Below are 17,439 nucleotides of genomic sequence, written 5' to 3' on the forward strand. Positions count from 1 at the left end.
GTCTCATGCCTCAGCCTCCTGAGTAGGTGGGATTACAGGTGCTTACCAGCATGCCTGGCCAATGTTTGTATTTTTAGGAGAGACGGGGTTTCACCATGTTGGCCAGGCTAGTCTCGAACTCCTAACCTCAAGTGATCCGCCCACTTCAGCCTCCCAAAGTGCTGGGATTACAGGCATGAACCACTGCGGCCAGCTGCCTTTTTCCTTTCTTAATAGTGTCTGTATTAGTCTGTTTGCACACTGCTGATAAAGACATACCTGAGACTGGGAAGAAAAATAGGTTTAATGGACTTATAGTTCATGTGGCTGTGGAGGTCTCACAATCATGACGGAAGGTGAAAGGCATGTATTCTCATGGTGGCAGACAAGAGAAGAGTGCTTGTGCAGGAAACTCCCCTTTTTAAAAACCATCAGATCTCATGAGACTTATTTACTATCATGAGAACAGCACGGGAAAGACCTGCCTCCATGATTCAGTTACCTCCCACTGGGTCCGTCCCACAACACATGGAAATTCAAGATGAGATTTGGGTGGGGACACAGCCAAACCATATCATTCTGCCCCGGTACCTCCCAAATCTCATGTCCTCACATTTCAAAACCATTCATGCCTTCCCAACAGTCCCCGAAAGTCTTAACCCATTTCAGCATTAACTCAAAAGTTGACAGTCCAATGTCTCATCCGAGACAAGGCAAGTCCCTTCTGCCTATGAGCCTGTAAAATCAAAAGCAGATACAATGGGGGTACAGGCATTGGGTAAATACAGCTGTTTCAAATGGGAAAAAATGGCCAAAACAGAGGGGCTACAGGCCCCATGCAAGTCTGAAATTCAGTGAGGCAGTCAAATCTTAAAGCTCCAAAATGATCTCCTTTGACTCCGTGTCTCACATCCAGGTCACACTGATGTAAAAGGTGGGTTCCTATCGTCTTGGGCAGCACCCCCCTGTGGCTTTGCAGGGTACAGCCTCCCTCCTGGCTGCTTTCACAGGCTGGTGTTATCTACAGCTTTTCCAGGTGCGCAGTGCAAGGTGTTGGTGGATCTACCTTTCTGGGCTCTGCAGAATGGGGGCCCTCTTCTCACAGCTCCACTAGGTGGTGCCCCAGTAGTGACTCTGTGTGGGGGCTCTGACCCCACATTTCCCTTCCTCACTGCCCTAGCAGAGGTTCTCTTTGAGGGCCCCACCCCTGGAGCAAACTTCTGCCTGGGCATCCAGACATTTCCATACATTCTCTGAAATCTAGGTGGAGGTTTCCACATCTCAATTCTTGACTTTGCTGCACCCACAGGCTCAACACCATGTGGAAGGTGCCAAGGCTTGGGGCTTGCACCCTCTGAAGCTACAGCCCAAGCTCTGTATTGGCTCCTTTCAGCCACAGCTGCAGCAGCTGGGATGCAGGGCACCAAATCCCTAGGGTGCATTCAGCACAAGGACCCTAGGCTAGGCCAACTAAACCATATTTTCTTCCTAGGCCTCCAGGCCTGTGATGGGAGAGGCTGCCGTGAAGACCTGTAACATGCCCTGGAGACATTTTCCCCATTGTCATGGCGATTAACATAACATTCGGCTCCTCATTACTTATGCAAATTTCTGCAGCTGGCTTGAATTTCTCCTCAGAAAATGGGATTTTTTTTTCTTTTTTTTCTTTTTTTTTTTTTTTGAGATGGTGTTTTGCTCAGTCACCCAGGCTGGAGTGCAGTGGCACAATCTTGGCTCACTGCAACCTCTGCCTTCTGGGTTCATGTGATTCTCCTGCCTCAGCCTCCCGAGTAGCTGGGATTACAGGCACGCAACATTATGCCTGGCTAATTTTGTATTTTTAGTAGAGACAGGGTTTCATCATGTTGGCCAGGCTGGTCTCAAACTCCTAACCTCAAGTGATCTGCCTGCCTCAGCCTCCCAAAGTGTTGGGATTACAGGTATGAGACCAGACAGATTTGAGAAAGTTTTGAAGACTGAAAGCCACCATGCCCAGCTGGGATTTTCTTTTCTATTGTGTTGTCAGGCTGCGAATTTTCCAAATGTTTGTGCTGTTTCCCTTTTAAAACTGAATGCCTTTAACAGTACCCAAGTCACCTCTTGAATGCTTTTAGGCTTAGAAATTTCTTTCACCAGATACCCTAAATCGTCTCTCTCAAGTTCAAAGTTCCAAAAATCTCTAGGGCAGGAGCAAAATGCTGCCAGTCTCTTTACTAAAACATAACAAGAGTCACCCTTGCTCTAGTTCACAACAAGTTCTTCATCTCCATCTGAGACCACCTCAGCCTGGATTTCATTGTCCATATTATTATCAACATTTTGGCTAAACCCATTCAACAAGTCTCTAGGGAGTTCCCAACTTTACCACATTTTCCTGTCTTCTTCTGAGCCCTCCAAACTGTTCCACCCTCTGTCTGTTACCCAGTTCCAAAGTCACTTCCACATTTTTGAGTATCTTTTCAGCAGCACCTCACTCTCAGTACCAATGGTGGCAGTGGCTGCTGCCATCCTGCCAGCTGCATCAGGGAGGCATGGCTGGGGCTGCACACTCCATGGAGCCAGTGGGAGCCCTGCCCCTTTTGAGTTGGGGGCGGGGTGCCCCATGCCACTGTAGCTGCCCAAACTGTAACTGCAGACCCAGCCCTCTGACTCTACAAAGCAGGCAGAAGCCTCACCCTCCTGGGGCTATGCAAACTGCAGCTATGGGTCTGAACCTCCCTGTGCTCTTGGGGGAGCTGGGTGCAGGCAGGATTGCCCTCCTGGGTGCGGCAGCAGCCACCAGACCTGCAACTGCAGACCTGGGCCTCCTACTCCATGCAGCAGGCAGGAGCCAGGGACAAGCGGGAGGCCTGCCTCTTCTGAGTTAGCAGGGTAGGAGCTCCCAGGTGCAGCTGCGACTGTCCTCCCAGGTACAGGACCCAGGCGTCTCTGCACCCTGCACCCTCGGGTGCCCTAGAAAGGGCAGCCCCCGCAATTCCTGCAGGCTCAGAGGTGTCTGCTCCCACTGCCTGGCCTCTCTCCAGTCCTGGCACCTGCTCCCATCTCAGAGCAAGGTTAAGGCCAAGTCCCAGACCATGAATGGTAGCAGGAGGCAGAAAGTCCTGGGCAGAAGTGGGTGAGGTCCCTAGTAAGGCCCCACCCTCAGGCCAGGGAGGGCCTGAAGGCTGGGGGCTGGGCTGCCAGTCCCACAGAGTGGAGTGGGGACTTGTGGTGCCTCTTCCAGCCTGCCCACAGTTGCCCATGGACCAGTTGGCATGCACTTCCTCCTCTGTGAGGTCCATAAAAGCCCTAGGCTCAGCCAGAGCAGGCAGAGGATGGCCAGAAGACAAAGAGGGCAGGGAGACATGACTGGCCAGGACGAGCAGCTGCAGAGAGGAGGAGTACCATCTATTCCAGCTCCAGAGAGAAGTATCATCTATGAGACAGGACGACCAGCTGCAGAGAGGAATACCCTCTCTGCTGAGAGCTGCAGAGATGATGGACCAGCAGAGAGGAGTACCCTCTCTGCTGAGAGCTTCAGAGACCTACTGAGACATCTGAATGACTTGGCTGAGGAGAGAAACCACCCTCTCCAGGGCCTCCTCTCTGCTAAGAGCTAAACACTCAACCGGACAACTTGCCTAAAGAGAGGAAGTACCCATTCCTCTGAGCTGTTCTAACACTAAATAAAATTCTTCGTCACCCTTTACTTGTCTGCATACCTCATTCTTCCGGAGGCAGGACAAGAATTCAGGCAAAGGCACTGTGATTACAGAGATTTCCAGCCAGAAAAATTGACCCCCAGTAACACCAACTTTCTGTATTAGTCTGTTTTTATGCTGCTGATAAAGATGTACCTGAGACTAGGAAGAAAAAGATGTTTAATGGACTTACAGTTCCATGTGACTGGAGAGGCCTCACAATCGTGGCAGAAGGCAAAAGGCATGTCTCACATGGTGGCAGACAGGAAGAGAGCTTGTGCAGGGAAACTCCCCTTTTATTAATTAATTTACTTATTTATTTATTTGAGACAGAGTCTCGCTTTGTTACCTAGGCTGGAGTGAAATGGTATGATCTCAGCTCACTGCAGCCTCCACCTCCTGGGTTCAAGTGATTCTCCTGCCTCAGCCTCCCAAGTAGCTGGGATTACAGGCATGCACCACCACACCTGGCTAATTTTTGTATTTTTAGTAGAGACAGGGTTTCACCATGTTGGCCAGGCTGATCTTGAACTCCTGACCTCAGGTTATCAGCCTGCCTCGGCCTCCAAATTGCTGGGATTACAGGCGTGAGCCACCACACTCAGCCAAAACTCCCTTTTTTAAAACCATCAGATCTTGTGAGACTTATTCACTGTCACAGAACAGCATGGGGAAGGCCTGCCTCTATGATTCGATTACCTCTCACCAGGTCCCTCCCACAACATGTAGAAATCAAGATGAGATTTGGGTGGGGACACAGCCAAACCATATCAATGTCTTTTGATAAGCAGAAGGTTTTAATTTTGATAGATAAAGTCAAATGTATCTTTTTTTTTTCTTTTGTGATTAATGCCTTTTGTGTTCTTTGCATGTGGAGAGCTGGGATCTTTACAAGCACAATGGGACAGGAGAGAGGCATATGCAGTTATATAGATTACTCAGTTACATGAGGAGCATCTTGATAATCCCTTGGTAAAATTTAAAGATGAGGGAATTAGAATTTATATGGGAGACTTGTTTGAAGGGCATAAAGGAAGCAGGAGCATCCAAACAAAGGAGTAAGAAAAAGAAGAGCTGTATGTTAACTTGAATCCTGTGTCAAGACAGATGCAGGGCTGAGTGGAAGAGGTAGGGGGGAGAGCAGGCACCTCTTCAAAATTTAATGATCCTGAAATTGATGCTGGTATCTGAAACACAGACTATGTGCCTATCAGGACTGTAGACTTATGGGAAATGGTAGGAGGAAATTGGAATGCTGGCAGGAGTTAGTGACTTCATGCAGTCTTCAGGTCCTGTAAGAGACATCTTTTAGACTGAAGGTGCCCTGTTTTAAGTTTTCAATTTTGCTTAGAGTGGCTTGCAATCCAAGTTTACTGGAAATCCTACAACTTGGAGTGTTACAGGGCTGGAAAAGCTGAATTCTGTATCCCAAGTGAAAGTCAGCATCCACAGAGACAGGGGACTTAGCAGGACACTGATTTGGGCAGGACATGCTTTAAACATTTTCTGCCCACAAAGGGGAAAAACTGGGACAAAGAGCAGATTATAGATGGTCCCTCTGTACTAGAGACGACTATTGTGAATAGCCTCAAGGCAGAAGCCATTTAACTGAGTGCCAGAGGCCTGGGTGGCGGCCTGTGGTTACAAGAATAGATTCCCCAGTCTCAAAGATATGTCTAGACAAGATGTCTGGAAGTGACTGGAAGTGACAGGAAACCTGTGCGTTTTAAGGAACTGCCAATCAGATTTCATTGGCAGTTCGGTTTCCTTTAAACCCTGACTGTTAACAGCTAACAAGTTTCTGCTCCTACAGCCATGCCCACGCCTGTGAACACCACTAACAGGAAGTGGGCAGTTAAAGCTGTGTGTAGGTTTCAGAAAGGTCAGCCTGCCCACTGCCCACCAGATGTGGATCTGGAAGGTAAAGGACGGGGGTGCTTCTCCTAGAGCAGGCTGGTCCAATCTGTGGCCCAGGACGGCTTTGAATGCGGGCCAACACAAATTTGTAAACCTTCTTAAAACATTATGAGATTTTTGGCCAGGCGTGGTGGTGCACGCCTGTAATCCCAGCACTTTGGGAGACCAAGGCGGGTGGATCACAAGGTCAAGAGATCAAGACCATCTGGCCAACATGGTGAAACCCTGTCTCTACTAAAAAAAAAAAAAAAAAAATTAGCCGGGCATGATGGCACACACCTGTAGTCCCAGCTACTCGGGAGGCTGAGGCAGGAGAATTGCTGGAATCCCGGAGGCAGAGGTTGCAGTGAGCCAAGATGGCACCACCGCACTCCAGGCTGAGCGACAGAGCAAGACAACATCTCAAAAAAAAAAAAAAAAAATCAAACACCTTCATAAGACTATAGAAGAAGCCAGCTGACCTCAGACCCAATTTCTACTTCAGTTACAGGAAATGGACACACCTGTGCAGGCAAGAAAAAGACCTGTAGCCCAGTAGCCAATAAGATCCGTCCCCTCCAAAAGCACAGCAGCAGTTTTCCTTTCCTGGGTTAAGCGGGTGGGGAAGAAGTAAAAGAAACAGAGAGGGTAGGCTTGAGCGCCCCCTGGAGGCCCATGCAATTATTTGACTATTTGTACCCAGCTTTCCTGAAATTTGGAGTTTAGCAGAAAGTATCAGGGGGATACTCTGTCCTGGAAGGATAGTTTTGTCATTGGTTTGGTCCACGCTCTTTGGTTGTGTCTGAAACTCAAGGCTGGAGGAAAGCCTATGTGTCTGGTATTGTCTGTGACCTGATTTTTGCTTCCAAACTGCCCAAAGGAGAAAACCTTTTATTTATGTATGCCTTTTTGTTTTGGAAACAGGCAGTTGTACAGCATGGTTGTATTATTTAGGACACTTTGTTTATAAGTAACAGGAACCAACTCAAATTAGATTAATCAAGCCAGGCATGGTGGCTCAAGCCTGTAATCCCAGGATTTTGGGAGGCTGAGGTGGGAGGATCGCTTGAGCCCAGGTATTTGAGACCAGCCTGCCAACATGGTGAAACCCCATCTCTACAAAAAATACAAAAATTAGCTGGGTGTGGTGATGCATGCCTGTAGTCCCAGCTACTCAGGTGGCTGAAGCACAAGAATTGCTTGAATTCAAGATGGCGCCATTGCACTCCAGCCTGGGCAACAGAGTGAGACTCTGTCTCTAAAGATTAAAAAAAGAGTACACATGAAAACCAACATCCTTATGTCTAAATATTTAAAGCTATAAAAAATGAAGCTAGCAAACTGTTTAATGTTCTATCCTCTTACCTTGACGTCATTATAGTAGCAAAATTATAAAGAATTGAAAAGTGGTGGTGGTTTATTTTTGTTTCGTTTTGTTGTTGTTGTTGTTGGACAATGTTTTGCTCTGTCGCCCAGGCTGGAGTGCAGTGGCATGATCTCACCTTGCTGCAACCTCTCCCTCCCATGTTCAAGCGATTCTTGTGCCTCAGCCTCCCGAATAGCTGGGATTACAGGCATGCACCACATGCTCAGCTAATTTTTTGTATTTTTAGTAGAGATAGAGTTTCACCATGTTGGCCAGGCTGGTCTCCAACTCCTGACCTCAGGTGATCTGCCCGCCTCAGCCTCCCAAACTGCTGGGATTACAGGCGTGAGCCACCGCACTGGGCCATTTGTTCTTACTCATCCAAACATCAACAATCCATCAAGCCAACACCAAGGTATGTATAATAATAATAATTAAATTGGCTGGGCACAGTGGCTCATTCCTTTAATCCCAGCACTTTGGGAGGCCGAGGTGGGAGGATCACCTGAGGTCGGGAGTTCAAGACCAGCCTGACCAACATGGAGAAACCCCATTTCCACTAAAAATACAAAATTAGCCAGGCGTGGTGGCACATGCCTGTAATCACAGCTACTCAGGAGGCTGAGGCGGGAGAATCGCTTGAATGTGGGAGACAGAGGTTGCGGTGAGCTGAGATCATAGCAATGTACTCTAGCCTGGGCGACAGGAGCAAAACTCTGTCTCAAAATAATAATAATAATAATAATAATAATAAACAAATAAATAAATTCCATTGCTTTGATATGTTGACTACTTTTCGTTGTTCAAAAAAACCACCACTCGACTGGGCGCAGTGGCTCATGGCTGTAATTCCAGCACTTTGGGAGGCCAAGGTGGACAGATCACTTGAGATCAGGAGTTCAAGATGAGCCTGGCCAGCATGGTGAAACTCCGTTTCTACAAAAAATACAAAAATTAGCTGGGCATGGTAGTGGGTACCTGTAATACCAGCTACTAGAGAGACTGAGGCATGAGAATTGCTTGAACTTGGGAGGCGGATGTTGCAGTGAGCCAAGATCACAACATTGCACTCCAGCCTGGGCAAAAGAGTGAGACTCTGTCTCACAAAAACAAAACAAAACAAAAAACACAAAGACACATCACATACACACACATATATATATAATTTGTAAATTACCGTATATTTATCCCATATCATTTAATTTTCTTGCTTTTATTTCAACAAAAATTACTAATTATGCTTTTATAATCAAGATTGTTCACATAATTTGTACTCTATTTAAGTTTTAAGTAAAGTAGCAAACTACAGCCAAGGGCCAAATGCAGCCTATGGCTTGTTTTTGAATGGCCCCATAAGCTCTCAGTATGGCTTTTACAGTTTTAAAGAGTTATCTTTTTAAAAGCATACATAACAGAGACCTTATGTGGATTACAAAACCTAAAATATTTACTATCTAGTTCTTTACAAAAATGTTTGCTGATCCCTAATCTAAAGCAATGCTACTCAAAGTGTGCTCTGAGGCCTGGTCTGGGAGCTCTTTGTTATCAGCCTGCAATGAGATAAGGGGCTTGTGCCAGAATCCCTAAGCACACGGTTTTAGTTGAGTTGACATTGTTTTCATGGCAAGACTTTACTTTTTTTTTTTTTTAAACTTAAAAAATTTTAAATATAGAGACAGGGTGTCACTATGTTGCCCATGCTGGTCTTGAACTCCTGGGCTTAAGTGATCCTCCCGCCTCTGCCTCCCAAAGTGCTGGGATTACAGGCATGACCCATTGTGCCTAACCAACACTTTCTTTTCTTTCTTTTTTTCTGAGACAAGGTCTCACTCTGTTGTCCAGGCTGCTGGAGAGCCATGGCATGATCACAGCTCACTGCAACCTCCGCCTCCTGGGTTCAAGCACTTCTGTCTCAGCCTCCCAAGTAGCTGGGGATTACAAGCGTGTGCTACCACACCCGACTAATTTTTGTATTTTTAGTAGAGACAGGGTTTTAACCATGTTGGCCAGGCTGGTCTCGAACTCCTGACTTCAAATGATCCACCTGCCTCGGCCTCCAAAAGTGCTGGGATTACAGGTGTGAGCCACTGTGCCCACCAGAATCTAGCAAATTTTAAAATTTGTCATTTCCTTTTACCTACGCACATTGCAGCCAAAATTCTACCAGTACTCCAAAGCACCATCCACAAACTTTCATTGCATTTGGATGCAATTGTCTTTTGAAGACACAAGGCAAGAGATGTGGAGAAGCATTTCCCTGGGGCCTGAATAGCATTAGTCCCAAGAGTGGATGTTTAGGGTTACCAGTCATGCTGTATTGGTGCCAAGCACTGGATCCTAAGTGACAGAGATGCCCTGGGCTTCATCAGTAAATGCACATGTCTGTGACATGCAAGGTACTCTAGAGCACAAGGTCAAGGTAGGGGCTCTTCTTGCTTGGATCTAAGAGGATTCATGTGGGACTGTGTTGGGATGGGACAATGCAATGTTGTTTTCCTATATAACTATGCTTGTTTATCTTATTTTTTCCTTCCAATCAAAGGCTGCCTATATTTATCCTTTATTTTTTTACTAGAGATGGGGTCTTGCTATGTTGCCCAGACTGGCCTCAAACTCCTGAGGCTCAAGCAATTTTCCTGCCATGGCTTCCCAAAGTGCTGGGATTACAGGTGTGAACCACCATGCCTGGCCTATAGCTATGTTAGTATACAAAAAACTATAGCAATATAATCTTTATGACATACCATGAATGAGGTATGTGCTCAGTCCTGTTTTGGGAGAATAAAAAATGTATTTTAGTCTCTATCCATACTTCAGAAATGCCGGATTAAACAAAGTTAAAGAGATTTCCTTACCTCAGGTCTTCTCAGAGCCTTTACTGCACTAATGTGAACTGCAGCCTGCTAAGAAGGAGACATAGTGGTATTTTTCAAAATTATTTGAGCACCAAAATCAATTTTGCTGTAAGTCCATTTTTCAGGAATTTTTAATAATATCTCACAGAACACATTTTTAATGATCCTGAACTATCCTAGGCCACATTCAGGAAGAAAAAGTCTACAGGTAAACAGAAACTGTGAAGGCAGGGCTGGAGGGGTCATAGAATCTGCTGTTGGCAACAGGCCCCCAAAATTGGCCATAAACTGGCCCCAAAACTGGCCATAAACAAAATCTCTGCAGCACTGTGTGACATGTTTATGATGGTCATGATGCCCACGCTGAAGGTTGTGGGTTTACTGGAATGAGGGCAAGTAACACCTGGCCCACCCAGGGTGGAAAACCTATTAAGGTGTTCCTAAGCCACAAACAATAGCATGAGTGATCTGTGCCTTAAGGACATATTCCTGCTGCAGATAACTAGCCAGAGACCATCCCTTTTTTTCAGCCCATCCCTTTGTTTTCCATAAGGAATACTTTTAGTTAATCTATTGAAACAATGCTTACCACTGACTTGCTGTCAATAAATATGTGGGTCAAACTCTGTTTGGGGCTGTCAGCTCTGAAGGCTGAGTCCCCTGATTTCCCACTCCACACTCTATATTTCTGTGTGTGTCTTTAATTCCTCTAGCACCGCTGGGTTGGGGTCTCCACAACCGAGCTGGTATCAGCAAGTGGCGCCCAACGTGGGGCTTGAACCCTGGTTGAAGGGTCTCTGGAGTGACGGTTGGAGAACATGGAACTAAGCTTGAGGACACCCAAGTACTCTTAAGCAATCCCCGTAGTGAGTAAGAAGGGGAACTCAGAAGCATCAGGGTAACAATGGGACAAGTGTGGGCTCTGGTTTGTTCCACCTTGGAACCTTTTCACACTAATGATGAGAAGGAAGGAAAGTATAACAAAGTAACAGAAGAGATGACAGAGCAGGTTTGTTTGCCAGCTAAAGCTAAAGCAGCAAAAGAGGAAGAGGGTTGTCCCTACCCTTCTGCACCCCCTCATTATTTTGAAGAACTAGTGACCTGACCCTCCAGATCTTTCTTTTCCAGAGGACACTGGGCGAAAAGTAGTTGCTCCAGTGACTGTTCTAGCAGCGCCTTGAGCAACCACTCTCAATTCTATTCAGGCAGGAATTCAGCAAGCTAGACGAGAGGGTGATATAGAAGCATGGCAGTTCCCTGTTAGGATACACCCCCAAGATCAACAGGGAAATATTATAGCTCACTCCCTCACCCCTGTACAGTGTCTGTCCCCCACCAGTAGTGCTGCAGTAGATTTATGCTGCACAAAAGCTGTGAGCCTTATGCCTGGGGAACCCCCACAAAAAGTTACAACAGGGGTCTGTGGATGCTTGCCAGCGGGGATGATAGGATTACTTCTAGGTAGATCTAGTTTAAATTTAAAAGGAGTGCAAGTACATACAGGAGTTATTGATTCAGATTACAATGTGGAAATTCAAATTGTTATATTTACTTCTCTTCCCTGGAAAGCAGAGCCAGGAAAGCGTACAGCACAACTCCTGATTGTGCTGTATGTGGAAATGGGGAAAAGTGAAATTAAACAAACAGGAGGATTTGAAAGCACAAATAAACAAGGAAAAGCAGCTTATTGGGTGAATCAAATTATTGATAAACGTCCTACCTGTGAAATAACTATTCAGGGAAAAAAATTTAAAGGTTTGGTAGATACAGGAGCAAACACTTCAGTCATTTCTCTACAACACTGGCCATCCACGTGGCCAATTCAACTTGCTCAATTTAACATAGTTGGAGTTGGTAAAGCCCCTGAAGTATATCAAAGTAGTTGTATTTTGCATTGTGAAGGCCCGATGGACAACCTGGGACTATTCAACCAATTATAACTCCTGTACCTATACATTTATGGGAAAGAGACTTGTTAAAACAATGGGGAGCACAAGTTCTAATTCCAGAGCAATAGTATAGCCCTCAAAGTCAACATATGATGCATGAAATGGGGTATGTCCCTGGTATGGGACTAGGAAAAATTGGCAAGGTTTGAAAGAACTGCTTCAAGCGGAAAGACAAAGTTCCCGCCAAAGATTAGGATATCATTTTTGATGGCAGCCATTGTTAAGCCTCCAGAACCTATACCTTTAAAATGGTTAACAGATAAGCCAATTTGGAGAGAACAATGGCTGCTAAGTAAAGAGAAACTGGAGGCTTTAGAGGACTTAGTTACTGAACAATTAGAAAAAGGACACATAGCACCAACATTTTCCCCTTGGAATTCTCCAGTTTTTATAATTAAGAAAAAATCAGGTAAATGGAGACTGTTAACTAACTTAAGGGCCATTAATTCAGTTACACAATCTATAAGGACATTGCAGCCAGGACTGCCTGCTCCTGCTATGATTCCAAAAAATTGGCCTTTAAGTCATAGATTTAAAATAGTTTCTTTACTATCCCCTTAGCTGAGCAGGACTGTGAATGGTTTGCATTTATAATTCCTGCAGTAAACAACCTGCAGCCTGCTAAGCATTTTCACTGGAAAGTGTTGCCACAGGGCATGTTAAACAGTCCAACAATTTGCCAGACTTATGTAGGGCAAGCAATTGAACTTACTCATAAAAAAATTTTCACAGTGTTACATTATTCATTATATGGATGATATACTTTGTGCTGTCCCCACTCGAGAAATATTACTCCAATGTTATGCTCACTTGTAAAATTTGATTTCTCATACTGGTTTAATTATAGCTCCTGACAAAATTCAGACTGCTACTTCTTACTCCTACTTGGGGACCTTAGTAAATGACACTACCATTGTGCCACAGAAAGTAACCATACATAGGGATCAACTGAAAACATTAAATTACTTTCGAAAATTACTAGGGGACATTAATTGGATACGACGCTCTAGGCATTCCTACCTATGCCATGAGTAATCTATTTTCTAATCTTAGAGGAGATGCTAGTCTCACTAGCCCTTGGCTATTAACAAAAGAAGCTGAAGCAGAGCTGCAGCTAATCAAAAAGCAAGTCCATAAAGCTTAAATAAATAGAATAGATCCAGAAAAGACTCTAGATTTTCCAATTTTTTCAAGTCAGCATTCACCTACTGGTGTTATTGTTCAAGAGCAAGACCTTGTAGAGTGGCCTTTTCTTCCACATACTAATTCATGGACTCTAACTCCTTATTTGGATCAAATCGCTACTATGATAGGAAATGGGAGAACTCGGATTGTTAAATCACATGGATATGATCCTGGAAAAATTATTGTCCCTCTCATGAAGGCACAAATACAGCAAGCTTTTATAAATAGTCTTACTTGGCAAACCCATTTAGCTGACTGTGTGAGTATTCTTGATAATCATTTTCCCAAAACAAAATTGTTTCAATTTTTGAAATTAACTAATTGGATTCTCCCTAAAATAACTAAATTCAAACCACCTGAAGGTGCTGAAAATGTCTTCACAGATGGGTCTAGTAATGGTAAAGCTTCTTATTCTGGCTTGAAAAGTAAGGGCTTCAGACTCCCTATACTTCAGCTCAAAAAGTGGAGCTGGTAGCTGTAATTGAGGTATTGACTGCTTTTAATATGCCTATTAATGTGATTTCTGATTCCTCATACATGGTTCATTCCACACAACTGAAAATGCTCAACTATGATTCCACACAGATGAGCAACTGATGACTTTATTTACCCAATTGCAAACAGCAGTCAGAAGTAGAATGTATCCTTTTTACATCACTCACATAAGGGCTCATGCATCTCTTCCAGGACCTTTAACTGAAGGGAATCAAATGGCTGATTGCCTAGTTGCTAATGCAATATCTAATGCTAGATACTTTCACAATTTAACCCATATTAATGCCTCTAGTCTCAAACGCAGATACAGCACTACCTGGAAAGAAGCTAAAGCTATTATCCAGTGATGCCCAACTTGCCAAATAGTGGATTCCTCATCTTTTACAGGAGGAGTTAATAATCCTTGAGGATTGGAACCTAATTATCTTTGGCAAATGGATGTCACACATGTTCCCTCGTTTGGGAGACTAGCTTATGTACATGTATGTGTGGACACCTTTTCTCACATTGTGTGGGCTACATGCCAATCAGGAGAGTCTTCTGCCTGTGTTAAACGTCACCTTTTGCAGTGTTTTGCAGTGATGGGCATTCCAGCTTCTATTAAAACAGATAATGTCCCAGGCTATACTAGCCAAGCTCTAGCTACATTTTTCTCTATATGGAATATTAAACACATTACTGGCATCCCATATAATTCTCAAGGACAAGCTATAGTAGAAAGAATGAATCTCTCCCTGAAACAGCAGTTGCAAAAGCAAAAGGGGAGAAACAGGGACTATGGGACACCCCATATGCAACTGATTCTAGCATTATTGACTTTAAATTTTTTGAGCCTGCCTAAAGGCCAGCAGCTGAACAGCATATACAGAAACCAGCTGCAAAGACAGAAGCAGAACAACTGGTCTGGTGGAGAGATCCAATAACAAAAATTTGGGAAATACGTAAAATAATAACTTGAGGTAGAGGTTGTGCTTGTGTTTCTTCAGGACTGAATCAACAGCCAATTTGGGTGCCATCAAGACACCTGAAACCTTATCATGAGCCAGATGCTGAGGAAGAGATTCCAGGAGGATCCTGAGGAGACCCTGGTTGCAGCCATGTCATGAGGAGGACCCCAACTATCACAAGCAACAGCTGTCGAACACAGCTACCTACCTGGGGACAGATCAAGAAGCTGTCACAGGTGGCGGAAGAAAACCTGAGGAAAGTGGGACAACCAGTCACAATGAGTAATTTAATGATAGCTATGATAGCGGTGATCACCATTGCTATGAGTATTCCTGCAACAAGGAACAACACAGAGAACAATTATACTTATTGGGCATATTTATCAATCTTGGCTGGCAATAATGCCTGGATGTAATCACTGTATGACACAGTTACACATGCTTTCTGATCTCAGTATTTACCATAATAAATCTGCTTCTATAATTGAAGCATACCACCCTCAAAAATCTATTTGTAAACAGAATTGGACCTGGCCAGAAATAATGAACTAACTTGTTTGGGAAGATTGCATAGCAGAACAGGCAGAAGTGCTGCACAACAATTCCTATGGAATCATTATTGATTAGTCCCCTAAGGGGATGTTTAGCTGAATTGCACCTCTCAGTCTGCGTGCCACGGCCATACTACATTCAGCTGATCCAAACAAAACATCAGATGCTAGAAAGGGTAAGAAATATGGCAAGAGTTCCTATTATCTGGAAACATGGCAGTATAGTGGCACCTCAATCTCAAATGATAAAGCCACTGTAGGAGCTAAACATAAGGATTTGTGGAAACTATTAATGACTCTTAATAAGATCAAAATTTAGGAAAAAATAAAAAAGTATCTAGAAGGACACTCTACAAACTTGTCTTTGGATATTGCAAAATTAAAAGAACAAATATTTAAAGCATCCTGGGCACACCTGACCTTAATGCCAGGAACTGGAGTGCTTGAAGGAGCTGCAGACAGATGAGCAGCTATTAACCCATTAAAATAGATGAAGACACTTGGTAGCTCTGTGATTTCAGTGATGATTGTGCTTTTAATCTGTGTTGTTTGTCTTTGTATAGTCTGCAGATACGGATCCCAACTCCTGAGAGTAGCTCACCATGACAAAGCTGCCTTTGCTTTTATTGCTTTGGAAAACAAAAAAGCGGGACATGTTGGGAACAGGCCCCCAAACTGGGCCATAAACTGGCCCAAAAACTGGCCATAAACAAAATCTCTGCAGTACTGTGACATGTTCGTGATGGCCATGATGCCCACACTGAAGGTTGTGGGTTTACCGGAATAAGGGCAAGGAACACCTGGCTCACCCAGGGCTGAAAACAACTTAAAGCATTCCTAAGCCACAAACAATAGCATGAGCTATCTGTGCCTTAAGGACATGTTCCTGCTGCAGATAACTAGCCAGAGCCCATCCCTTTGTTTTGACCCATCCCTTTGTTTCCCATAAGGAATACTTTTAGTTAATCTATAATCTATAGAAACAATGTTTATCACTGGCTTGCTGTCAATAAATATGTGGGTCAAACTCTGTTTGGGGCTCTCAACTCTGAAGGCTGTGAGTCCCCTGATTTCCCACTCCACCCTCTATATTTCTGTGTGTGTGTCTTTAATTCCTCCAGCACTGCTGGGTTAGGGTCTCCACGATTGAGCTGGTCTCAGCAATCTGCCAACCCCTAGGCAACAGAAAGAGGCTTATCCAACAACAGAGTGATGGAACCACTCGTAAATGTCATGAGTTTTGAGTGATCAGCAAGTGGCCTCAGGTCCCTGGAGCTTGGTGGCCTGTCACCACACTCACACTGTCTGTTTGCCGTCACACCTTGGACACCTTGGCATGGGCTCTGAGTTCAATCCCTGGCATTCTGGAACAGGTCTGGAGCAAGTCTGATGCCAGGGCAGCCTTTGTTCTGGTAGACAGTGGGATGGCCCCAGGACCCTCCTGCCCTCTCTGATGCCTGAATGTCTGCTTTCAGGCTCCTAACAAGTTCACTCCATGGAGACTTCCTCTGCTGCCTGGGACCTGGTGATGGCTTCCCTTTTCTGATCCTCTGACCCTGGCTGCCTGATTCTGTGATTAGACTGAACTGAACCAGGCTGCAAACCTCCTCAAGGCAAGGACCCTAGATTGTTCACATTTTTGAGTCTACAAGATAGAACCCAATACAAATGTAGGGATGACAGTGATGCTGGAGCCAATGCTTCTGACTGTGACAGAATCTCCACCAAACAACTATCAAGGACCAGGCAGCTGTTCTTTTGACTGAGGACACCAACAAATGTAGTCTTCTGTGTGAGATCAGATGAGATGATATGAGATACTGTCCATGTAAATGATTCATAAAAAGCAGGGCATTGTACAAATCATTGCTATTAATACAGTCTCCACTGCCCTGGTCAGTGACTGGTTCATTTCTAACAACCCTTCACCTTTGATTGGTACTTCAGTAACTGAGCCATTTCCCTTTGCCCTACCCACCAGCTGGTTTGCTACAATGTTCACCTATCAGGAGTCCAGTTTTTGGTGGCCTGCTATAGATACCATAACCAGCCAGTCTAGTGTTTCTCCTATGCCCTCACACCTTTATGTGGCACATTGGAGATGGTTCTTGAAGTAGTGGAGAGCCAGCTTGAACTGGACCTGGGCGAGGGTGTTGGACCGGTATGTATTGTAGGTCTTCTCTAGGGCAGCCAGCTCTGAGTCCACCACTGGAGACCGAGACTGGTGACCTATAATCACTTCTGGGCATGACCCCACGAGTAGGGTCCCCAGCCCATCAATGAAGAATTCTGCAAAGAGAGGGAGAGCAGAAGGAAGTGGGAGCTGTGGTCAGAAAAATGGGTACTATTCCAGGTGTGAGGGGGGAGAGTCCCAGGGAGAGGACACAGTTCATACACTGGAGAATGTGAACTGTGAAGCCCCACGTGAAGCCACACCCTTAACTCTAGGAGCCTGTCCCTGCTGATGAGCTGGAAGGAAATAAATAAGCTCATTTCTCAGGCAGAGATATGGGCACAGAGGCAGAGAGGCACAGAT

The 17,439-nt window shown here is 44.8% G+C and overlaps 1 protein-coding gene across 1 annotated transcript in view; it reads right to left on the reverse strand.

Moving 5' to 3' along the window:
* Positions 1-9,877: 9,877 nt before the first annotated feature.
* The window catches only part of B4GALNT2 (beta-1,4-N-acetyl-galactosaminyltransferase 2), a 43,210-nt gene continuing 35,648 nt past the window's right edge, over positions 9,878-17,439 (reverse strand). The window contains exon 11 of the mRNA XM_021928974.2: positions 9,878-17,192. Within this exon, the coding sequence (XP_021784666.1) occupies positions 16,987-17,192 (206 nt within the window). The 3' untranslated portion in view covers positions 9,878-16,986. The remainder of the gene's footprint in view (positions 17,193-17,439) is intronic.

The sequence above is a fragment of the Papio anubis genome, chromosome 17, assembly GCF_008728515.1.
Source record: "Papio anubis isolate 15944 chromosome 17, Panubis1.0, whole genome shotgun sequence".
NCBI lineage: Eukaryota > Metazoa > Chordata > Mammalia > Primates > Cercopithecidae > Papio > Papio anubis.